We start from the raw sequence: 27,337 nt of genomic DNA on the forward strand, positions 1-27,337 counted from the left end.
TCAATGTGTGAAAGTGAAAATGACACCTGTTCCTCAAGAGATTTAGATTTTAATGTAAACTCGCCTAATGAAAATTTGCTCTTCAATGATGCGACGTTATACAACCATTTGACTTCCTATTCCAGTAACGTGCCCCCTAACGATTTATTTTCTAATGAACCGCCGCCTAGCGATTTGGATTCGAAATTGTCAAACTGGGCAGCTTCAAGGTACGTTCGACGTACAGTAGTTACTCATCTCTTGCATCCATACCATAATGAGTTACCGTTAGACAGTCGAACGCTGCTGAAAACGCCCAGAGAAACGAAAACAAAATAGTTGTTAAATGGCGAATATTGTCATTTTGGACTTGTTAACGCTTTAAAATTAAAGTTATTGTCAGTGCCTAATATTTCTCAGTACAGCATTATCAACATTTCATTTAATGTAGATGGACTGCCCATTTATAGAAATGGTCAGAAACATGATCTCTGGTCCATTTTAGCACTTGTAAAAAATTTTAAGAGTGAGCCGTTTCTTGTTGGTTCTTTTTTAGGAAGTGGCAAACCAAATTTATTGTCAGCGTTTTTAGAAGATTTTTTAATTGAGTTATCGAACTTACTTACCACGGGCATTGAAATTAATAATAATATCCATGAAGTAAAAGTTCACAGCTTTGTTTGCGATGCTCCTGCGCGCGCATATCTGAAATGTGTGAAGACCCATTCAGGGTATAGTTCCTGTGAAAGGTGCGACAACTCTGGAGAACACCTGGGACGTGTCATTTTCAAAAATTTACCTTTTAACAAGAGAGACAACGAATCTTTTCGGAGAATCTCCTCTAATAGCTCTTCATATAGATTTGATCTATGTCTTTTCTTTAGACTATATGCACCTAGTTTGTCTAGGTGTAATGAAAAAACTTTTGCGTATTTGGACAGGACGCGCAAGCCGAGCCAAAATGAGCTCTACTGCATTTCAAAATGTATCTGAAAAAATTGTTTTTCTCAGTAAATGTATTCCAGTAGAATTCAATCGGAAAGGGCGCAGTTTGTCTCAGTTGGCAGATTGGAAAGCAACGGAATTTCGAACATTTTTACTGTATATTGGGCCAGTTGCTTTGTATGGGAATGTCGATTTGGCAATATATGAGCATTTTTTGCTATTTCATTGTTCAATTATGATACTTATTTCTAAACGCCATATTGAAAAATTCGGAGTTCCATTTGCGCGCCAACTTTTGCATTTATTCGTAACGCACAGTGAAAAGATCTACGGATTAGAGTTCTTAGTTTACAATGTACATTCCTTATTACATTTGGCAGATGACGTTGAAAATTTCGGGCCACTAGACAATTCGTCAGCATTTCCATTTGAAAATTATCTCCACCATTTAAAATCGTTAGTTCAGTCTCCGAATAAACCGTTACAACAGATTAATAGACGCTTAAAAGAAATTGAAATGACAGTGTACGAAAAACATGACTCTACTTCACCTGATGATGAACACTTCTGTAAATGTGAATTGTCCCATTTCTTAGGACCAACGCCAAATTTCTCTTGCAAGCAGTATAAAAAGCTTCATTATAAAGATTTTATTTTTTCTATTGCATCATATTCAGAAGCAAATTGTTTTTGTCTTACCTTAGAAGGACTGGTTTTCAAAATAGAAAATATAGTAGTGGATAATAATAGAGCAGTTTTTATATTAGGTAGGAGGTTTCAGGATTACCGTTCATTTTACAAATACCCTGTCGACTCAAAAGAATTCTATGTTTATCGCATCCAAAATTTATCAGAGTATATCGAGTTATTGCACTGCCACAAAGTTTTTTCGAAATATATTGTTTTTCCTTTCAAGCAGGAATGGTTGTCATTTTCATTATTGCATCATTAGTAATTCCTTATTTCAACTTTTATGTTCTATAAGTGTAATAGTATGTAGTTTTTTAAGATTTTGTAATAAACTGGTATTAATTTGAACGCATTTTTTTAAATTTTTGATCCTACTTATACGTCATTTGTCAAAAGTAAGTACGTCATTTTGACGTCTCACCAGCCTTACTAGGTACGTCATTAGTTGACGTCTGTAGGATGTGACATTAACCCGTCATAATCACGTCATTTTAGACGTCTTTTTAGACGTCCCCATTGGTCGCCAATGGCCTATAATTGACGTCATAGTAACGACACTGTGCTGCTTAGGATAGTTATAGTCATATAAAAATATCAATAGGAATAATAAAATAATTGAAAATAAAACATTTTGGTTCATAGAAATAAAATATTGAACTCTATCCGCAATAAATATAATAATTATAGCTTTGTTAAAATATCATTGGTAATTAGCTTATGCAAGCAGGTACAGAAATATATCAAGTTCTTAATAAAAAATAAAAATCTAATAAGATATTAAGGATTGCACAGCTTTTCACATGAATATAATCAAACGTCAGTCACAACTTTGATAATTTCTTATACAGTAAGTGTTTAACTTCAGATCTCAATCCCATAGTATAATCAGCGCCACGTATTATCCCTACAGAATTCAGACCATATTTTAAACGTACCGTCCATAAGAGATGTTCCTCCTTCTCTACACTCCATAGTGCTGTGTAAAGAATAGTTAAATGTTATGGAATATCATTAATGCTTAGTAAGTACCTGTCATTTTAGTATCGCTTTTATTATAATTAAATCATTAAGTTTATTAAAACTATTTAACTGCTTACTACATAATCATGTCTTAGAAATAAAGTAGCGATGCTTTAAGCACTTTGAACAATTTAATTATTCGTAAAAATCAAAATAAACACGAATTTTTAACTATATGCATTAGGCAGTATAAAATCTAATTTAATTTATCACCGAGATGAAACTGTTTAAAACTCGACCTCCGTTTTTTTTTGATTTAGTTTCTTTACCGTTAATATTATTTCTCGACTTTTAATTTATTATTTATTTAATTAATATTTATTGACTTGCATTTCGAGTATAATAAATAAAGATATTCGTATAACGATCTTTCATGTTATGTAGATTAAATAGATTAGAATTTTGTTTCATATAAATTGATTTTTAGTAGTTTAGAGTCATTTCGAATAAACTTCTTGACGATTTCTCATCTAGTTGAGTCACTGTTGTGAATGTATACGTGTATATACCTTAAGGCAAGGTTGTAATTTTTTCTGTGCCGTTCGATTCTACGAAACGGTAGCAAATGTAAAATTTCCAATTATAGTGTTGTTTTCTTACGATTACTCGTTTCGTTTGCGAAATACTTATAAGGACTTCGTTAGCAATATTTTCAGTAGAAAACTGGAAATAATTAAGTTTCACAATTAATAAATTAGAAAATATTATACAGATTTCCAATTTAAATATAAAAACACTCTGTATATTTTGATATCGTTACTTTTAGGACCGTTCATAAATACATATGTGTAATAAGTTAATATGGCAACAATGTAACTGATTTATAGGTTATAGTGTATAAACCAGTATCGTGTTGAGAGGGGTTCGATGATTTTTATTATAATGAAACACTCGGTATTAGGAATTAATGATATTTACTTACAATTAGGTGGGTTTAAATTATTTATCGAGTAGGTGGTTTCAAATAGAAAGTATATAATAATTTATGTACGTAGTAGGCAGTTTACGTTAGTTCATTCAAGGAAATTTCATTCATAAATACGTTAAAATTAGGTTAGAATTGTAGTAAAAATATTAGACAACATATGTTGAAATAAATTACGAAACGGAAATATCTGTCATTCAATCTAATTTTATTTAAAATAAAATGTTTTTATAATACTATTTTAACAAAATGAATAAATTAATATCACGATTTTGTGATGTTTTACATTTCCTGAATATTCAGATTAACTTCCAAAGTCTGGCAACATTGTTAAAATGTTCGTTTTACTTTTCTGTTTGGATTTTCACATTATCAGGGCGATTTTTTTATGTTTTACATTTCCCCAATCTTTATATTATTTCCAAAGTCTGGCAACGTTGTTAAAATGTTCGTTTTATTTGTATGTATTTAATTTTTTTTTGAATTTTGAATCAAATTACCGAGTTAAATATTAAATTTAACCTCGTATTTATTTTCCAAACCATTTTAATATTGAAAAGTCGTTGTCACTCATTCCAACAACCACAATTCTCAGAATACCACTTTGAAATCTACCAAGAACAACAAAAAATTCGATCTCAATGTTTCACATCTGTTGTATTTGAAAAATAAATGTGTTAGGTCCAGTTTCTTCTTCTCTTTTATACAAGAAACTGTCGTGAATCCATTAATTTCTTTTTTTAATGGGTTTGTTTGAATGAACTGCCAGTCATTGTTTGATAAATGCCATATTGTCAAAAATTATTTTAAACGTTATGTCGTGTATTTTCGATTATATCCTAATAGGGGCTTTCGTATACGTCGTAGCTATATTACAAGTTTTTTATTTTAGAAAAACTATTATTGAAAAAGTATTTTGTACTTTTTCCGAAACAAGAATACATGTTAAATATTCCGAAAGATATAAAAGTGATTTGTGCTTTCATTGTGGCATAATTCGAAATACCAAAAACGCTTATTGTTGTAGAAGGACTCATAGTTTATATTTAAGAGTGAATTAAATATATAAACCCAACAAAAATAGTTTTTGTCGATTCTTCGTATTTTTTCGTGTTATTCATATAATAAACATTAAAATTCTTTGCTTACTTATTTTCATATTTGGTAACGTCGCCGTCAAGAGAAACGATTAGATGTTCTTTTTTTTAGAAGATTTTATTCCGAAATTCAATACCTTGCTGCCATCTTCGAAATTTTTTTTATTAAATTTAAGGAATGAATGAATGATAAAATATTTTTTGCTTGCTAATTTAATATATTCTGTTATGACATATTTATCAAATTTCCCACATAAAAATGCATTATTTAAAATAAAAATTATTATTCAAGGAAATGAAAGTGTGAGAATCACCTCCGAATCAAAACAATCCCTTCGGATAAAATAATAAAGTCGAGCATAAACCACGTTTGTTATATTCCGCAGCGTTCTTAGCTGTTATTACGTCAAAATAAGCATACGCCAGCTTGATGTGTACTGTGTAACACGACAACGATTTACAGTAGTAGTTCAGTTGAGTCGACAAAGAATTGTTGTGAGAGAATGTGAGATTAAGTTTGTGCGTACTTTGATATGTTTTTTTCATTGTGAACAGTTTTTTTTGGTCTATTAGTATGAAACTTTTTTGTTCGTTTTGGATTATCGTTTTTTATTAAACAAGGTAAACAAGGTGAGTTTGTTATTTTATCATTTCTTAATTTAAAAACAATGTTAGATAAAAATATTAAATTATATCGATAAAATATTAGATTCTGAACTATATTGAGATAAGAAACAAAAAAATTTATTATGATTTATATTTATTTATTATTAATCCATTAAAATTATTAAAAAACTTTTTTTATTATTTATTTCGTTTTTGTAATTTTTTTTTCCAATTATTATTTAAAAAAAACGAACTGGAGTCAGATTTGGTAAAATAATGGGCTATTTTAACTATTTATCGGATAGAATTTGTAATTACTGGAACTACGAGGGTTGTTCGAAAATTTTTTTATCTCTTTAAACTTCTCCCAACGCCGCTTCAGTGCCATTTGATGAACGTTTTAGATAATATCGTCTCATATAACCTTTACCATCTCTCAATTTCTCATTTATACTATTGTTAAACTGACACTAAGCAATTAAACGACTATAATATTAATATTGATAAGTTTTGATCTCCAAGTCAAGATTAGAAACTTTTCATACCACCCTTGTATTTATGCCAAAAATGCGACACAGATTTTTAAATACGGGGGTAGAAATTGATTTTAGATATTTAAATTAAAAATAAAATTCATTGTTAAAGTTCCGTAGAAACTATATATACGAGGGAAGTACTACAAGTATCAATCTATATATTTATTAAATAAAATGATGAGATATAAAAGTTACAGAACACTCTGTATGTCAGTTTTTAAATACTATGTGAAATATTCTTGTGATAATTTTTTTTATTTCGGAAATTATTAACTTTTTGATCCCCACTGGTAAACTGCTTATTCCATAGCACATCAGTTCATCTTACAATTTTTTTATTTCGATAAATGAAGAAGACGGACGTTTTTAATGATTACGTCGAAAAGAAGAGTGAAAGTACCCATTTAAATTTACAGGAGTGGTCATAAAGTCCCTATAATCTCATTATCAACGAAATTAATTAAAAATAAATAGCAACAATTAATTAAGGTTCAGTATTTTTTATTGTAGTTTTTTCAATACAACGTAGTATACAGGGTGGACATATTGTAGTTTTTCATTACTACGTAGTATACATGGTGGACTTTTTGTAGTTTTTTCATTACGATATAGTATACAGGGTGAACATATTGTAGTTTTTTATTACGATGTAGTATACAGGGTGGACATACGTAATCATCAATTAAAAATTTTTAGTTTCGCAACTTTGAAGGCTTATAACTCAGAAACGAGGGGTCGTATCTATATGAAAATTCATTATAAATAAATATTTTACGGTATAATAACTGACGACTATAAATATTAATTAAGTAATGTGTTTATAGTTCAATATACTTTACAGATCGTGCGGGGATGATAAATATTTTACTTATAAGGGTGACTACCCTATGTGTATGTTTAATTTCTATATTGTATGCAGTATCAGGCCGCTCCTTAGTTAGAATGAAAGTATCGATCACTAAATCAAATTTTTGACGCACCTATTTACGAAAAAAATTAAATTTCTAAACAAATTTCGGTTTTTAATATTATTAATCTACACCTATGGTAGTTTGAATACTGTGGGTCGATTCTATTCGAATCATCGTTTGATTCATTTTAAATTTTTTATCAGTTTTATTACTTCCTGTAGTACAACGAAGTCTTTATTTCCAGTGTATACATTTCACACTGAAAATTGTGTCATTAGCCTCGAAATCTCACTAAATCCGATATATTATAAATATATACGTGGTGCATTCCATAAGTTCTTAGAAAAAAACGTCGTAAAAAAATATTTCCATACAACAAATCTTGTTCCTACATCGTCGCTAATGAATTTTACCACTCGGGGTGATTAATCTCTATACAAAATCGTGTACAATAACCTTAGAAAGCTAAACAGTTCGAACTGGATCATATCACGAAACAATTTCACATTTAAGCTGCTTTTCCGCCAATTTTCTAACTATTCTCGTCAAAACTAAACTGATTTTACACTTTATGAAGTACCAGATTTTATTCAAGGCAAATTTCATTTTTATTCGTTGTTGGTTTGATTAATTTGAATGTGTTCGTATAGACATCGATGATTATGGACGTTCTGTGATAGCTGAGATCTTAAAGATATCAGAAGGCAGTGTGTTTTCAATTATGCATAGACGTTTGACCATGAAAATCGATCAAAAGCAACAAATTATTGATGATTGATGGGTGAAACATGAATCCATTCACCGTATAATCCAGATTTGGTGCCCTGTTATATTTATATTTATATTTATATTATATTATATTATATTATTTATCTAAAAAAATGCTCAACGGTCAGAAATTCGGCTTTATATCGTTTCTGAACATCGCCGAAGCTCCTCAGTAAGATTCCATCTGATCATTTAGTTATTTATTCAGTTTTTTTGATGGTGAACGTTCTGGTGGTCCAATTGAGATTGCATTCATCCACCGTATACTCCAGATCTGGTCCCCTGTGATTACTGATCTCAAAAAATCGCTTCACGGCTGGTTTAGTTTTTTCTTCTTTTTCTTAACAAAAACTTTTGTTTTGGAAAAATTCGTGTTTATTAACCTACGTGTAGGTATTAATTTACATTTCTAACAACTAGAAAAACCACCTACGCGGCTTTCGATTGTTCTCTACGGAAAGGGCACGTCAGATACAGTTGGAAAAAAACTTGAATTAAATTTAAATATTTAGTAGTACGTTCCTGTTTATTTAGACGATGTTTTGACCACAATTTAAATTCTTTGATGTAAATTTTGGTCATATCTTCAATCCACTTCCTACGTTTCGTATCCTACACACCTTCTATACGTAATAAATTTTAATTTGAATATACAGGATGTCTTAAAAAAATTCTTTCCATGCAACTGTTGACATTATAGTAATAATTATTGATTTCAATTTCGATATCATTTATTTTGAAATAAGATGAAAAATTACGTAAATACATAGTGGAATATAAACAATTAAAATCTAATTTATTTTTAAATCGATTGGAAACTATAAATAGAACGGGAAATTATATTTTTTCATTTAGGTGATCCATTTCCGGCTTAGATTACGATCCTTTAATGATTTTCGCCCACTGTAAACTTTTGATTTCTTTTTCCAATTATTTATAGTACTAAAAATAAAAAATACAGGATGTTCAATTATATTTACAGTTCATTATCGATACCCGTTTGTTTTTGGACCATTTTCTGCCCTTCACAATACGTTAATTGTCTCTAAAACAAATCAGTGTTTCCGGTGGCTGCGACAGATATTAGGAAGGGTTAATTTATCTAATTGAATATACAGGGTGTTTCTAAATTAATGCGATAATAATAAAGATGAAATTACCTCGTGAATTGTATCGTATTAATTTAGAAACACTATGTATATGTGAAAGTCTTTTTGCTTGGAATATACAGCTCAACCGAATTATAGTGATTCAAAAAAATATGACCAATAAATAAATTAAATTTATAATTTTCCTCAATTAATTCACGTAAATTGAATTTTTTTTAAACATTTTTTAGTTTTGGTGAATTTTTTTTATTTTTTAATAAAAAAAAATTAGCTCGTCATTTTTGTAAGTATATATATATATATATATATATATATATATATATATATATATATATATATATGTATATACGAGTTGATTAAGTAAATTACGTCCTTTCGAAATAACCATCCCTTTGATGTCTTTAATAACTCAAAATGTGTTACTTTTGGGTCGTTTCTCATTATTGAGATAGAAATAAATCGCAAGGAGATAGATCTGGCGAACAGAGTGGTTGAAATTTTTATTAGAGTTGAACTAGTTTATAGAAGGTGAATTTGAAGTTAAAAAAGCAAAATTTACCTGCTTAAGTGGCACTTTTTATGAGATAATCGAAATATTCGATAAATTTTGCGCGTTTTTCATCTTGAAAGTTTTAGTCTATCTCTTAAATTATACGTAGGGGAGAGTGGGAATTTCGTTATTAAAAAATGCTCGTAAGTCCGGTTCTGTTCATTCAATTTTTATATACTCGATGTTGTTCGAAAGGACTTTTGTCCAACAATGGAAAATATATAAATTTTTAGTTTTGTAATTAGTATTTATTATAAAAATTGAGTAAATTACGTCCCTTCGAAATAAATACCTTCCCTTACCTTTTGTGTCTTTACTAATTTCAAAATGTGATAGTTTTGTATCGTTTTTGACTTTTGAGACAGAAATAAATCGCAAGGTGATAGATCTGGCGTATAGAGTGGCTGGAATTTTTATTAGAGTTGAGCTAGTTTATAGAAAGCGAATCTGAAGTTAAAAAATGCAAAATTTATCTTCTTAAGTGGCATTTTCTTTTTCGAATTTTTTTCTTCTATATTAAATTTCTATTTGTTTCTTATTAAATATTTTACGTTACAACAACAAAATAAAACTATAAAAGCCACGTGCCGTCTACGAGATTTATTAAATTTATTTTTATACGTCCAGAATCGTTTTTTTTTTTCGATGTTTTCAGTGTTATCTATGCCGAGAGTCAAAATTGGGGTTATCTGTAGAAGAATCTCCTCGTTATTAAACTGACAGTTATCTCTTCATGTTTACAACTACAGTTTTGTCTTTTAAATTTATTTCGTTTCTTTTATCTGCACCGAAAAACGTTAAAATTCCAATTCAAAATTGGATAAATCACCTTGTGAATCATTTTGAAAATGTTTGTAATTTTATTTTTTGTTTAAACCACGTATAAATCGTTATTTTCACTTTACTCTTATATATATTTTTTTTATTTTGGGGCTTAACGCAACGTTTCGATCTCCTCGGTTTATTCAAATTACGAGGGTGGATAAAACAATATCCATAAACTTAATTTACGATAATCAACTGTCTTTTATTAAGCTTAAATTCTCAAAAAAATATGGAGTTATTTTTCCAATTTCTAGCCTGAACATAAATTAGTTTTTATTTCATAGTTAACGAATTTTCATTCATGTCTTATTGGGGTTGAAAATAAATCAGCTGTTGTTGTTTATTGTCGATTTCAATCGTTTTTTATTCATTTCTGTTGATTTCAACCGATTTTTTTTCGTATTTGTCGAATTCAATCGATTTTTCAGGATTTCGCTCGATTTCAATCGATTTTTGTTTGTTTCACCCAAGTTTTCACTACATAATTAAACGAATTTTCATACAAATTTTCGTCCCTTATTTGATTTTATTGGGGTTGAAAATCTTTTATTAGTCGAAGATTTTATTATAAAATTGATCTACTGTCAAAATTTCAATTGGTGTGGCAAAGCGTTGAAGAATTCCTTTTTTATCGAATTATTTACGTAAAGTAAATTTTATTACATATTTATTAGAAATAATCTCTAATAATTAGACCGATTTTTGACGATTTTTCTTTGGTTTGTGGCTGTTTTTTTATTGTTTTTTGACGAATTTTCTTTGGTTTGTGTAGGTTTTTATTGTTTTTTCAAGATTTTTTTTGGTTTGTGTGGGTTTTTATTGTTTTTTGATGGTTTTTCTTTAGTTTGTATCGGTTGGTATTGTTTTTTGACGATGTTTCTTTGGTTTGTGTCGGTTTTTATTGTTTTTTGACAATTTTTCTTTGGTTTGTGTCGGTTTTTATCTTTTTTTTGTCGATTTTAATTATTTCTTGGGTTTATGGGATTTTTCTAGATTTTTCTCAATTTAAATCGATTTTTGTTTGTTTTCGTCAATTTTTGTTGATTTCTATGGGTTTTTGTCGATTTCAATCTATTCTTATAGATTTTTGTGGATTTTCATTATTTTTCTAGGTTTTTGTCTGTTTTCATCGATATTTCTGGATTTCAAACGATTTTTCTGGATTTCAAACGATTTTTCTCGATATTTGTCGGTATCGAATGGTTTTCGTTGATTGTTGTCCATTTCAATCGGTTTTTGTTGACTTTTATCGGTTTTGTTGCTTTTTTTCTCGATTAAGTCAATTTTTTTAATGGATTTTGTTGATTTCAATCGATTTTCTCTGATATTTTTCGATTTCAATTGATTTTTGTTGGTTTCTGTCAATTTCAATTGATTATTTTTGGTTTTTGTCGAATTCAATATAATTTTATGGATTTTTGTCGATTTCAATCGACTTTTATTGCTTTTTAACGGTTTTTGGACGATTTCAATTTATATTGATTTCAATTGATTTTTTTGTTTGTGTTGATTTTTCTTGGTTCCTTTCAGTTTTTATCGATTTTTGTTGTTTTTAACAGTTTTTGTTGGATTTTGTCCGATTTTCGTTGTTGATTATTGTCGATTTCCATCGATTTTTCTGGGTTTCTACTAAAATTGATTTTTGTTGGTTTGTGTCGATTTTTGTTGGCTTCTTTCGGTTTTTGTTGATTTTTATCAGTTTTTGTTGGATTTTGTCGTTTTTCGTTGGTTTTCTTCAATTTTTGTCCCCTCCCCTATTAGGATGAAACCTAACCTCAACACAAATTAGTTTCTACATCACACTCGACGAACTCACATACAAATTTTCATCCCCTATTTGATCTTATTGGTAGCAAAATCCAAAATTTTTTTTCCGAGCAGGAAATTTTGTTATAATCTCCTGTCAAAACGTCATTTGTAGTAAAGCAACGCGTTGAGATGAATCAGCCCTTTTTTTTGTTATAGATGATGAAACACGTACAGCTTTCTCCTTATCGGAGTAGAGCTGATACAGTGTCTCTCAGTTCAACGGTTTCTTATGGAAGCTTAAGTCCCGAACCACTAGGAAGCAGATCTTCGAGTTATTCTTCATTAAACGACTCAGTTCAGGTAAGAATTCGATACAAATATACAAATTGTACATTAATTCGAACAAATTCATAAAAATTAACGAAACGTTATGCTGACGAGGGTCAAGAAAAACTAAATCGGATCTTGAATCATTAAATTACTCGAAAGAACTAATTCTACGAAAATATTTTAAACATTTTTCGAAATTCAGTTGTGAAATTTTATATTTTTTACATTATTTTCTTCGTTGGTTGTTTTTGATGTAGTCTTTACGCAATTTAGAAAAATGATCGTATTCAGAACGTGTTGATTGATTTGAATGCATTCAATTGTTTCTTCGAGTATAAAAAACGTTGACCCCGCGATTAACGATTAATTGGGTGTCGAACAAGGACTATACCGGGGATAATGGTCATTGGTTTTTGTCAAGTTTCGTCAGTTTCAATCGATTTTTCCGGATTTTAGGCGATTTTCAATCGATTTTTGTTGGTTTTCGTGGATCCCTATCGATTTTCATTAGTTTTTGTCGCTTACAATAGATTTTTCTGGATTCTTAGCGATTTTTGTCAATTTCAATCAAATTTTGTTGGCATTTGGCGATTGCAACCGATTTTTATTGGTTTTCGTGGATCCCTATCGGTTTTCATCAGTTTTTGTCGATTTTTCTCCATTTTTGCCGATTGCAATAGATTTTTCTGGATTTTTGTCAATTTCAATCAAATTTTTTTGGTTTTGTTGATTTCAAACGAATTTTGTTGGTTTCCTTCAATTTTTGTCGATTTAAATAGGTTTTTGTTGATTTGAATCAACTTTTGCTGATTATTGTCGATTTCAATCGAATTTAGTTGGTTTTTGTCGAACTCAATCAGTTTTTCTGGGTTTCAATCAGTTTTCTTTGGTTTTTGTCAAATTCATTCGATTTTTGTTGATTTTTTCAATCAATTTTTGATGGTTTCCGTCAATTTATGTCGATTTCAATCGAATTTTGTTAGTTTTCCTCAATTTTTGTTGATTTCAATAGGTTTTTGTTGATTTCAATCAGCTTTTGTTGATTATTGTCGATTTCAATCAATTTTAGTTGGTTTTTGTCGATTTCAATCGATTATAGTTGGTTTTTTATCTGTTTCAATCGATTTTCATTGGTTTTTGTCAAATTCATTCGTTTTATCTTGATTTTTTCCAATATTTGTCGATTTTCATTGGTTTTTATCAAATTCATTCGTTTTATCTTGATTTTTTGCAATATTTGTCGATTTCAAACAATTTTTGTTGGTTTTTATCGATTTTTCTTTGTTTTATTTGATTTCAATCAGCTTTTGTTGCTTATTGTCGATTTTAGTTGGTTTTTGTCGATTTTTATCTGTTTAAATCGATTTTCATTGGTTTTTGTCAAATTCATTCCATTTTTGTTCATTTTTTCCAATTTTTTGTCGATTTCAATCAATTTTTGTTGGTTCCTATCGGTTTTTCTTTGTTTTTGTTAATAATTTGTTGATTATAGTCGTTTTCAATCGGTTTTAGTTGGTTTTTGTCGATTTTTATGTTTCAATTGATTTTAGTTGGTTTTTGTCGATGTTTATCTGTTTCAATAGTTGGCTTTTGTCGAATTCAATCGGTTTTTGTTTGTTTTCATCGGTTTTTCTTGTTTTCAATCAATTTTCATTGGTTTTTGTCAAATTCATTCGATTTTTGTTAGTTTTTGTCGATTTTTGTCAATTTCAATCGATTTTTGTTGGTTTTTGTTGAATTTAATCAATTTTCGTTGATTTTTGTTGATTTCAATCAGCTTTTGTTGATTATTGTCAATTTCAATCGATTTTAGTTAGCTTTTGTCTATTTTTATATGTTTCAATCGATTTTAGTTGGTTTTTTTCGATGTTTATCTGTTTCAATCGATTTTTGTTGGTTTTTGTCTATTTTCATCTGTTTCAATCGATTTTTGTTGGCTTTTGTCGAATTCATTCTATTTTTGTTGTTATTTTCCAATTTGTGTTAATCGGTCAAGGACTATATCGGGGATATCGATGTTTGGACTGTTCGAAAACTTTTTTTGAGAATGATTCGTCTCCTACGATCGTTATATATGAATTTGTTGGTGATCACGCGCGTTTATCGTAAAAAAAATTGACTAAATTACGTAAAAACCTTGTGGAAAATTAGAAGCCGTCCTTTCGCGCATGAGTTTTTATATAATTATGTTTCGATAACGATTCGAATTGTTACATCTAGATATCTTAACTCGCATTTACTAAAAATAAATTCCCTTTAGTTGTACTATTGAAAACAATCGAAACAAAAGGTGATTCTGCCAAGGTCGAAGTCCTACGATTATTGTTGTAAGTACGTTTTGCGTCAATGGTAGCGTTACGACTATATACGAGGTTGGTTCCAGAAGTATCTGGTCCAATAAAGGGAACACGAAAATTTTGGAAAAAAATTTATTTATTTTGAAAGCAATATCCTTTTAGCTCCATACAGTTTTTCCAGGTTTCTTCTTCAAAATAGCTATTAACTACTGTCAATTTTTGTCGATTTAAATTGATTTTTGTTGACTTTTATCGGCTTTTGTTGATTTTTTTCGCTTTTTGTCAAATTCCATCAATTTTTTTTGGATTCTGTCAATTCCAATTGATTTTCGCTGGTTTCCTTCAATTTTTGTCGTCGGTAATCGGTTTTTGTTGGCTTTTATCGGTTTTTGATGATTTTTTTCCGTTTTTTGTCAATTTCCATCAATTTTTTGTTGGATTTTGTCGATTCCAATCGATTTTTGTTGGTTTTTATCGAATGTCTGTCGATTTCATTCGATTTTTCTTGTCTTTTATCGGTTTTTGTTGATTTTTTTTCACTATTTGCCAATGTCTATCAACTTTTTTGAAGGATTTTGTCATTTCCAATCGATTTTTGTTTGTTTTCTTCAATTTTTGTCGATTTCAATCGGTTTTTGCTGATTTTTTTCGCTTTATGTCAATTTCCATCAATTTGATTGTTTTCATCGGTGTTTCTTGGTTTCAATCAATTTTCATTGTTTTTTGTCAAATTCATTCGATTTTTGTTGTTTGTTTTCCAATTTTTGATAATTCCAATTGAATTTTCATCAATTTCGGTCGATTTTTATAAGTTTTAATAAATCTTTCTTGGTTTTTGTCGATTCCAATCGATTTTTGTTGGTTTTCATCGGTTTTTTTTGGTTTCAATCAATTTTTATTGGTTTTTGTCAAATTCAATCGATTTTCGTTGCTTTTTGTTGATTTCAATCAGCTTTTATTGATTATTGTCGAGTTCAATCGATTTTTGTCGATCTTTGTGAGTTTCAAACAATTTTTATTGGTTTTTGTCATATTCATTCGATTTTTGTTGGTTTCTTCCAATTTCTGTCGATTTCAATAATTTTTCCGCGTTCCCTTTAATTTTTGTCGAGTTCAATCGATTTTTATAGGTTTTCGTCGATTTTTGTCAATTTCAATCAATTTTTGTTGGATTTTGTTGAATTCAATCGATTTTTGTTGGTTTTTGTTGATATTAATTAGCTTTTGTTGATTATTATCGTTTTTTATTGGTTTTTGTCAAATTCATTCTATTTTTGTGGGTTTCTTACAATTTTTGTTATTTCAATCAATTTTTGTTGGTTTTCGTCAATTTCTGTGGATTTCAATCAATTTTTATTAATTTCCTTCAATTTTTTGTCGATTTCAATTGATTTTTGTTTGTTTTCATCGATATTTGTCATTTTCAATGGATTTTTGTTGCCTTCAATCGATTTTTCGTTGGTTTTTGTTGAATTTAATCGATTTCAGTTGGTTTTTTTTCCATTTTTTATCGATTTCAATTGATTTTCGACAATTTAGTGAACGTATTTAATTTCTATTGGAGATTATCACAGAGTTTTAGTTGTAAAAAGTGCGAAAAATTAATATTTTTTATATTAGGTTAGCACCTTTCTTCAACGGTTTCGATAAATTTTTTGACATTCCAACATTTCAATAATTACTTTTTCATTATCACCTGTATATAAGTATCTTTAATTTTTCCGTCCGCCTATGGGATTCTCTACGCTTGCGTGCTTACGAAATATTTCAGTCTCGTAGAAAATTAGTGACGTGAGAAAAACTCGATTTTTTTTTCTTTTCATTAAATCCCTTCCAACAAATTGGTAAGAAAGGTTGAATAGTTAGTCAACGAAGTCTTCCTGGGAAAATTCTTAACTAACAATAGTTAATTCAACTTCGAGGTTTAAGTGTATATATCTCAGAAGAATTAGTGAGAAATGTTTTAACGACATCAATTACCACATCGAGACTTGTGAATACGAGGGCGGTATGAAGATATAAAACAAATTAGAAGACGCAAAATTAACATTTCGTAAAAGCTTTCAAAAAAATGCGATATTGCCAAGCTTAACCCTAATTCGGAGATCAGTGAAAATAATTTTTTTCTAGATTTTTGTCGATTTCAATCAAATTTAGTCGATTTTCGTTGATTTTTGTGGATTTTGATCGGTTTTTCTGGATTTTTGACGATTTTTGTTGGTTTTGGATTAATTTAATCGATTTTCATTAGTTTTATCGATCCCTATCGATTTGCGTTGGTTTTTTCAGGTTTTGTCGATTTCAGTCCATTTTTGTTGGTTTTTGATGATTCCAATCGATTTTTGTTGATTTTTGTCGATTTTTTTAGATTTTTGTAGATTTTGATCTGTTTTTCTGGATTTTTATTGGTTTTGGATTAATTTAATCGATTTTTATTAGTTTTATCGATCCCTATCGATTTGCGTTGGTTTTTGTCAGGTTTTGTGGATTTCAGTCTATTTTTGTTGGTTTTTGATGATTTTAATCGATTTTTGTTGTTTTTTTTTCAATTTTTCTCGATCTCAATCGAATTTTATTGGTTTTAGTCTATTTATTGTCGATTTCAATCGACTTTTGTAGTGTTTTTTCGATTTCAAATAATTTTCGTCAATTCCAATCGAAGTTTGTTTGTTTATTTCAATTTTTGTCGATTTAAATCGAATTTTTTTGGTTTTCGTCAATTTTTGTCGATTTCAATATATTTTTGTTGGTTTCTGATTATTTTAATCGTTTTTGGTGATTTTCCAATCGATTGTTTCATCATCAGTTATTACAGCGAGTCTTATAATTTCGAGGGCGGTAGGACAACATAAAACAGATTTCGTAAAAGTTTTCGAAAAAATGCGATATTGCAAAGCTTAACCCTAATTCTATTATTGAAATGAGTTCCAGACTGAACCAAGAACCTCTTGTATATACTGGGTTTTTGTCGAATTCATTCGATTTTTGTTGATTTCAATCGAATTTTGTGTTTTTTTTGCCGATTTCAATCGATTTTTTGTCGAATTCAATCGAATTTTATGGTTTTTTGTCGATTTCAATAGAATTTTGTGTTTCAATCAATTTTTTTTGTTTTTGTCCCTACAATGCAATGTAATTAACTGGAAATATATAAATTTTTCAGAAATTTCACTTCCATTGAATATAATTGCCACCCGTATTCGGTTTGACCTTCATTCGAAACAATCGATCATAAATTAACATTAACCACAATTTCACTAACACCTGCTACAGTTAACTTTAAGTTTAAAGTAGATCATTCAATTATTTCGACGTTTAAAGTGAATCATTTTCAATTATAATGTAATTAAATATACCCGATGATAGATGAAAAAAAATCGTTGCAGTTATTCCAAGATATCCAATTAACGATATCAAATTATTTACTTAAAAGTAACATTTTATTACATATTTATTAGAAATAATCTCCAAAAATTTAGATAGAAAGCGATTTATGTCAATTTTACTTTGGTTTATGTTGGTTTTTATTGTTTTTTGTTGATTTTCATTATTTTATGGGTTTTATGTCAATTTCAATCGATTTTTCTGGACTTTTGTCGATTTTTTTGGTTCGATTTTTGTTGGTTTTCATCAATTTATGTAGATTTCTATTGGTTTTTGTCGATTCAAATCTATTTTTCTAGATTTTTGAGAATTTTAATTATTTTCAAATGATTTTTCTTGATATTGTGGATCTCAAACGATTTTCGTTGGTTTTTGTCGATTTTTCTGATTTTAATCAGTTCTTGTCGCTATTCATCGATTTCAATAAGCTTTTATTCATTGTTGTCGATTTCAATAAGCTTTTGTTGATTGTTGTCGATTTCAATCGGTTTTCGTCATTTTCATCATTTTTTTGGTTAGATTTAGTCGATTCCAATCGATTTTTTCTGATAATTTTCGATTTCATTCGTTTTTTAAAGATTTCTGTTAATTATCGATTGACTAATTTCGACAAAACGAACAAAAATTGAAAATTAAATGAAATCGATAAAAACCAATATTATAGATTTCAATTAATTGTTTTGGTTTTTGTCGATTTTTGTTCGTTTTGTCGATATTCGTTGATTTTTGTGAATTTCAATAAATTTTTGTTGGTTTCTGTTGATTTCAGTCGATTTATTCGTTTGTTTTGGTTTTTGTCGATTTTTGTCAATCAATTTTTTGTTGGATTGTCAATTTTAATCGATTTTTGTTGGTTCCCATTTATTTTTTTCGATTCTTATCGATTTCTATTGGTTTCTATCGATTTCACTCGATTGTTGTTGGTTTTAGACGACATCTATCGGTTTTTGTTGCTTTTTATTTGTTTTTGTCGATTTCCATAGATTTTTATTGATTTTCAATCGATTTTTGTTGGTTTTGATTGATTATTTTGGGTTTTGTCGTAATCAATCGATTTTTCAGAAATTTTATCGATTTAATCCAATTTAGTCGATCTTAATCGATTTTTGATGGTTTCTGTCGATTTTAATAGATTTTTGTTGGTTTTTGATGATTCCAATCGATTTTTGTTGGTTTTTGTCAATTTTTGTCGATTTCAATCGATTTTTCTGGATTTTTAGCGATCGCAATCGATTTATGTTGATATCCCTCAATTATTATTGTTTCAATTTTCATAAAATCACTTTTTCTACATACGCAAATTCTTCATTTTTGTTAATAAGTTAAAATATTTTGCAGTAAATCCGACCCTGTTTGGGCTTTGTATTCAACAAAAACTGTTTGTGAAATTAACAGAAGAATTTGTCTCCTACGTGAGAAACTCGATAAGATAAGCCGACTATCACATAACAATTTATATATGAAGCTGTTAGTGCTAAGTCAAGAAACGATAAATTGTGTTCGCTGTCACCGACATATATCGTTAAATCAGCTCTTATTCGACTGAACGAAAATCGATTTCCGTTACTCGAAATCTCATTTTCGAACATACCGAAATCGATAGTCCCGACCATCGAAAAACCGTCAAGCAACGTACGGCCACCAGATGCTACATGACACCATGAGAACATCCTACATTCACTATGGGAATGTGAATTTTACTTTTTACCATCATATAATCTCATAGTTTCTTCTTTTATTGTTTATTTGTTACCATTATTATATTTTTAACTATAAAAACCAGTGGCGTATCAAAAATAAAAGCGGTTGATATTTCGACGATAACTCGATCAATTTTTAAAGCTAGAAACTTTTTAAAAAATCATTTTGTAGGGGATTTCAAGTACTTCAACGTCGTATCAATTAAAACTTGTTTCAACCCCCGATTTCGATAAGGGTGCAGCTCAAAGTAGCGGATTTTCCAATAAGAGGTGTTATTTTGATATTCAAAGAAAAATGCCATTTTTTGAGATAAATGATCGGATGTTTATTTCATTATAAAGAGGAAGGTATGCCGTTAATAATGGAACACAACATCAGCCAAATTGCCGCCACGACTGCGCTTACAGGACCATATTCTTTTCACGAAATTTTCCATAACCAAATTGCAAAGCGGCCGCCCTATGTCCTCGATAACCTCACGAATTCCATCTTTGAGGTCTTGAATCGATGCTGGACTGTTGGCGTAGACCTTATCTTTCACGTGGCCCTAAAGGAAAAAGTCGCAAGGAGTTAAATCACTAGATCTCGGTGGCCAATTGTGATCACCTCTTCGAGAGATAACGCGGTCTGGAAATTTTTCCCGTAAAAGATCGATGGTTTCGTTGCTTATGTGGCACGTAGCGCCGTCTTGTTGAAAGTAAACGTTGTCCAAATCAATACCATCCAATTCCGGCCATAAAAAATCATTAATCATCTCTCGATAGCGCAATCCATTCACCGTAACTGTTGCACCAGCCTCATTTTCGAAAAAGTAAGGTCCAATGACACCGCCAGATCATAAACCGCACCAAACAGTCACGCGTTGAGGATGGAGAGGAAATGGGTCTCATCAGTTAAGATGATTTTTCGATGAAATTCCAGATCATTTTCATGCATCAGCAAAAACACGACGTTGTTGATGATCGGCCGGCTTGAGTTCTTGTGTTAACTGAACTTTATAGGCATTAAGACCCAAGTCTTTATGCAAAATATGGTGTAATGACGTTTGTAGAATGGCTAATTCCAAAGAACGACGAGGAATGAACAAACCTGGGTTTTCTTCAACACTTTGGGCTACAGCAGTAATATTCTCAGTTGTTCTTGAGCGACGTGCACGGGTTTTATTCTTCACATTACTAACTTGTCCCAACAGCTCAAATTTTTCCAACAATTTCTGTATTGCAGTCCGAGAAGGTGCTTCACGTCGACCCAAAAATGATTTAGTTTTACGAAACGTCTCTGCCAAACTTTCACCATTTTTATAGTGAATTTTAATAATTTCAATGCGTTGTTGAAGCGTGTATCGTTCCATTTTCATTAATGGCGTAGTTTCTACTTGTCAAATATTAAAAAATGACAGCTTCAAAAGTGACATTTACCGAAGTAGCGGGCTGTTCAAAATAACACCTCTTATTGGAAAACCCTTTATAAGTCAAATTTGGTTACGCGATTGAAAACTTTGATTAAACGTATCTGTTTTAATTTTTATGTTACAAAAATTTTAAAAAGTTCAAAATTTTTAGGAAGAAAAACCCTACAAATAACTTTTGAAAAATGTTTTCATAACTTGATTAGTTTTTGGTTTATTTAAAAAAAATTAATTATATAATTCAAGATTACGTAAAAATCAATTAAATCAATTATTTTTTCTAAAATAAGCATTCGAAATCGGTCATGGATCACATCGATAATATATGAATAAAGTTAAATGCAAAGGGATTACGAATAATTTCAATTGGGGTTGGTAATGGCGAGGCTGTAAATATTATTTTTTAAGAAAAGAAAAAACAAAAAATTTTATTTTTGTTATAACTCAGTCAATTCTAATGCACAAAACTTTTACGATGTTCATTTTGAAGGTTTTTCTGTGTACTTCGATAAAGATCTCTGGAGTTTTTTCCAAAAATTTCATCAATTTCGAATTATTCGAGGTTAAAGGTTAGGTTTTCCAAAAATAGTCAACATTCGACGAGCAATAACTCAGTTATTAATGTATTTACAGATGAATCGATTCTAATCGATATCATTAGATTGTTGTTGGTTTTTGATGATGTCAATCTAATTTTGTTGGTTTTAATTGATTATTTTGGGTGTTTGTCGTAATCAATCGATTTTTATGAATTTCAATCAATTTTTTTGTCAATTTCCATCGATTTTGTAGGTTTCGATCTATCTGTCGATTCCAATCAATTTTTATGGTTTATGTCGATTTCAATCTAATTTTATTGGTTTTAGTCGATTTCTATGGATATTTGCTGATTTTTGTCGATCTCCATAGATTTTCATCGATTTCAATTAATATTTATTGGTTTTAATTGATTATTTTGGATTTTTGTCGTAATCAATTGATTTTTCTGGATTTTCATCGCTTTTAATCAATTTTAGTCGATCTTAATCGATTTTTGTTGGTTTCCGTCTACACATTCAAAAGTATTAAAAAAACGTTCCATCCCGTATATTTTACATAGGGAAACTAATTTGAATTATGATTTAGAACATAAGGTGCTCGTCTGTCACAAATTTATGAAAATATTCCAAAGAAATAGTGACTGTCGCATATGTTTTATGCCATATATCACGAGGGCTTATTGAAAAGGAGCCGTTTAAGTGTGTTTCAGCTCCAAATCTGTTCGTTTAGAGATGAACGACGTATGGCTTGTTCCGTTCGACGTCGGTAAATACCTAAAATGTGCGCTTCGTCTTTAAAACAAATAATCTTGTAAAATAAGGCGTCAAAAGTTGTTTGTAATTAAAATAGAAATATAATAAGAATATATACAGTGCTTTTTAGATAAAAGTATCCACCTTTAATAACTTTTGTAATACTGGTATTTAGAAAAAATTCAAAAACATGTCAATTTATGTTGGAAGGGGCAAGCATTATGGCTTATTTAAACTTACTGGAAAAGCCACCCCCTCACCCCTAGCAGCATCCCCCCAACCTAACCTAACAAATTTTCCTTATTATTTACTTTCACCTTATTTGCCTGTACTAAAATGGGTTGTACAACAGTTCAAACTCTTTAATCTTTTTAACTGTGCTATTTATTATGAAGTTACAATAAGTGTTCAAAATGAGTACCATTCACTTCCATACAATGGTATAATCTATTTTGAAATGCCTCTCTGACATTGCTTAATACGGCTGGATTTAATTGTCGACATTCATTTTCTATCCTCTCTCGTAAATCATCCAGAGATTCATATTCCAGATCCATAGCATAAACTTTTGTTTTTAAATACCCCCATAAAAAGAAGTCTAGGGGTGTTAAATCCGGTGACCTAGGTGGCCACTCCATCATCTGCCCCCTTCTACCTATCCAACGAGCGGGGAATGTTTCGTTTAAAAATTGTCGGACAGGCATAGCATAGTGTGGGGGAGCTCCGTCTTGTTGAAATACCATTAAATCTTCGGAAAGGTTATCATCATTTTCTATTATTGTTGTAATACGTGGGTCAACCCCTTCCCTGAGTAACTCAAGATATGATTTACCATTTAAATTTCCGTTGATGAAGAAAGGTCCGACAATGTGGTCACCTAGGATACCACACCAAACGTTTAACTTTTGGGGATGTTGTGTATGGAATTCACGCATAATATGTGGATCACTTTCAGCCCAATATCTACAATTATGCCTACTTACTAAGCCATTTAATGACCATGAGCATTCATCAGAAAAGCAAATATTGTTTAATAATTGTGGATTGTTATTGTTAATTTGCGTCATTGATTCGCAAAACTCTAGACGACGATCAAAATCATCTTCATTCAACTCGTGCACCAACTTAACTTTGTATGGGTGGTACTTGAATTTATGTAGAACTCGGAAAACTGTAGAAGATGAAACACCGATCGCTCTACTTATTGTTGACAACGATTGGGGTTGTTGAGCCTCTAAGCTGACTTGCCCTAAAATTGCCACTTGGATTGCTTCGTTATTTACGAGTCCCTCTCGCTTATGCACTTTATTGCAAACAGACCCTGTTGTGGTAAATTTCTCCATCAGTTGAATTACATACTTATGAGTTGCATGTCTTCCGTCATCTAATTCGTTAAATATTCTAGCAGCAGCTCTTGCACAATTATTATTTTGGTAGTATAAACCTACAATTTCAATTCGTTCTTGCAAAGAGTAAACCATTTCAGAGAAACAAAATAGATAATGTATCAAATTACACTATCAATAGTGACTACAAATTCTAGTTGACAATGTCAAACTTTAATAAAAAGTAGAGTTTTTTGTTGTTTGGATTTTTTAAGTAGAATAAATAGCACAGTTAAAAAGATTAAAGAGTTTGAACTGTTGTACAACCCATTTTAGTACAGGCAAATAAGGTGAAAGTAAATAATAAGTAAAATTTGTGCTCTTAAAAGAAAAATTGTTTATCTCATAAACTAACCACTTTAACCTACAAGTATTATACATTTTTGAAATCAGCTCAAAGAGGAGTATCCAAATTTTACATAAAAAATATGAAAAGTAATTTAAAAAAATAAAGGGGATGCTGCTAGGGGTGAGGGAGTGGCTTTTCCAGTAAGTTTAAATAAGCCATAATGCTTGCCCCTTCATATATATATATATATATATATATATATATATATATATATATATATATATATATATATATATATATATATATATATATATATATATATAATAAAGCCGGTTCTGCTTTATTTATGTTCAATCCACGTCGTATTGAATATTCAAATAAGAATTCTAAATTCTATAGAACCAACTTAGTGTTTGTTATTATATTATGTAAATACTACACTGTATTTCGTTATGTCTGATTATATGGAATTTGCACTAACTTTGGATCATGTCTTCTGTACAAATATAAGCTAAAATGATGTATCTAACGCCATCTAGCATAAATCGTTTCGAATCTGTGAGTTTTCGAATCAAATTTGAAGAAATAAATTGAATTTTCAATAAAATAATAATTTTTGGTGGAATTGCATCACTTTTTCATTAGAGTAATCGTTTAATTTCCACTAGAAAAGTAAGAAAAAGTTGGATATAATTTTTTTTATCCCATTTCTCATAATCCCGATTTTACACCTTGTGATTTCCTTTATACTATGAATTTTATAACAAATAAAATCAAGCTTCTATAAATATCTTATATTAATCACTATAAAGATTTCATTTGTTTTTTTTTATATAAATAATTTTTTTTCAATATCAAATCCTTTCTTCTTTTTTTTACATACCTCATATAAACAACAACGTTCGAAGATCATTTCTATATACAAATAATTTTATATTCGACAAATATTTTCTATTTATCTATTGATAATAAATTATCAAAACGTATCAGACGTCATCGAATTATTAAAATATCTTATATGCGGAAGGTCAAGGACCTTTAATGTTCTCAGGTTTGTCAGTATGAATAAAACAGCGGCGCCGCTAATTTCATTAAACAGAGTCAATGTTTCAAATTACGAATTTTCATATCGAATATAAAAAGTTGAACTTATATTGTAGAACAGATAAACTGATTTGACAACACCTATGTGAATATGTCAAATTGCGAGGTTAACGTTTTTCTGCACCCGAAGAAACGTCAAATCACATGTTTTTGAGGTACTTCAATCGGAATCTAATGAGTTGAGAGGTTTTTTTTCAAAATTAGGTCGATTAAAGTAGGTGTTAATTTGTTTTTTGTAAAAATAATATACGCGAAAGAAAATTCAGGAATGGACCAATGAAACTTACGATTTATAAAGACGGAAATTAACGATGTTTTATTAATATTTTTATCATTACGGATCTTTTATTTACCAGATTTAGTTTTTTGTGATTTTTTTAACAAACAGAATTACGTAGAATATGAAATTTTTCGTTTTGGTACGAGTAATTTCTAAAAATGAACTTCAAAAACAATTTTACACAGTTTATTTACTCGGTTAATTAAATATAGGTTAAACATCTTTCAAATTAAATTATTTTGTCACGAGCATCCCAATTTTAGTTTTACGAAACTTCCTCTTTGGATAAATTTTCGTTACTATTCATACATTTCAAATAATTTAATTTTTATTACTAATTCTATTATATTAGTTAAAGTTTATAACAAATATTTATGGTATTTTGACCATTTTATACGAAAAATTTTTACTTATAAAGTAAATCAAACCAAAAATGATGACATAATCACACAATGCCCTTTAAAATGATTTAAATTAACGAAATAATTCTTTTTGCCAAATATTTTGAAATATTTTGAAATATTTTTGGCATAACGTTTGAATAATTTTCAATAAAATAATCGTTTTTGGTGGAATTGTTCGAGTTTTTCATTCAACTTTTTCAACCATTTACAACAAATACAAAGTTGGACATTTTTTTTAAGTAATTGCAGTTCAAATATGACAGTTAACGTTATATCTAACGCCATCTAGCGTAAATCGTTTCGAATCTGTGAGTTTTCGAATCAAATTTAAAGAAACAAACTCAATTTTCAATAAAATAATCGTTTTTGGTGGAATTGCATGAGATTTGACTGATTTTCATTCAACTAGCTCAACTATTTACATTAAATACACTTGAAAACGATTTAAAAATTAACATTTGATGGTTCATTTTAATTTATTTTCAATTAAAAATTTCCAACTAAGATATTTTGAAATATCCTTGTTTTAAAAAAAGTACCACAACCAAAATTTTTAAATTATCTTTATTACGAAAGCATGCATCGAGCGTATCTTCAATCCCTTTATTTAACTTTTATGAAAAAAAGTTATTTTTTTAAGAAAACATTTAAAAAATTCATAAAAAAATCAACTTCCACACTTCCTGCGGTTTGTTCTAGTTTCCTTTTACGTTGTTTTTTTCAAATTTCGTCCCTTTAAATTCAATTTTTTTTTAAATGTTTATTTATACTTTATCAACATATTATTGATTTCAACCCTCAACAAATCGACGTCTACAGATGGAACAGTCTTTGCCTTCTTTGGATCCATTTTTTCCGTACTTTTCGTAGCATCCTCGTAACAATATAAATTTATTTCAAATTAAAACGTGTCTTGTCGTTTGCTTCAATGTCAAATTTGATTTATTCACTTTTAATCTACACTATCTAACAAACATAAAGAAATTTTTCATGTCAAACAAATTTTTTAAAAAATTTCACGAGAAAAATTTTCTATGAACCAGACACGCCTTAACAACACGCCCGTTCCAACTAACACTTCATTTTCAACACCTACAATATACAATTTATTTCAAATTGTTTGTTTCAATGTCAAATTCGATTTATTCATTTTTATTTCTCGTAAATCATTTTCCGAAATCAGTTCAATCGTAGAGGGCTGTTCGGTGGACTGGGGTTAATTTTGGGCTCACGGTTAGCTGTTTAAAATCTTTTTCTGATTGTATTATCACTTACATCACAAACCATCGATTGAATCAAAACCTCTAATGTTTATTTTGTTAAAAATACTCTTCGTGATCAAGCAGATTTATTTGTTTTGCGAAAACTTTGTTTTTATGTGTATTAATACCAGATGTTTCGTTTCTTATAAAATATATTACGAAAATTGTTATAAAACATATTATTACTTCAAATAATAAATAAACTATCGTTTATAAGTTAAATTTAGTAATTTTACATGTCATAAATAATCATATTTTCAAATTTTACGAGGTTTAGTCTGAAAATAAGCTTTCAATCAATTCACAAAATTTAATACGCTTAATTTTTTTTATATTAATTTTCACTGTTGTATAAGTATTTTTTGAAGTACAACGACGAACGTCCTAACCTCAACATTGCAAAGTCGAATAAAGCCACGTCTGCAATAGGAAATTTCGTATTTCCCCAAATAAAAACACTTAACATTTCACAGTAAGTAGTTTGATATAAA

The 27,337-nt window shown here is 29.5% G+C and overlaps 1 protein-coding gene across 1 annotated transcript in view; it reads left to right on the top strand.

Annotated features, from left to right (window-relative positions):
* Window positions 1-5,031: 5,031 nt before the first annotated feature.
* LOC130444165 (uncharacterized) overlaps window positions 5,032-27,337 on the top strand; it is a 31,610-nt gene continuing 9,304 nt past the window's right edge. Inside the window, exons 1-2 of the mRNA XM_056779213.1 lie at window positions 5,032-5,286; window positions 11,927-12,070. Of these exons, the coding sequence (XP_056635191.1) occupies window positions 11,927-12,070 (144 nt within the window). The 5' untranslated portion in view covers window positions 5,032-5,286. The remainder of the gene's footprint in view (window positions 5,287-11,926; window positions 12,071-27,337) is intronic.

This window comes from Diorhabda sublineata, chromosome 5, assembly GCF_026230105.1.
Source record: "Diorhabda sublineata isolate icDioSubl1.1 chromosome 5, icDioSubl1.1, whole genome shotgun sequence".
Lineage (NCBI taxonomy): Eukaryota > Metazoa > Arthropoda > Insecta > Coleoptera > Chrysomelidae > Diorhabda > Diorhabda sublineata.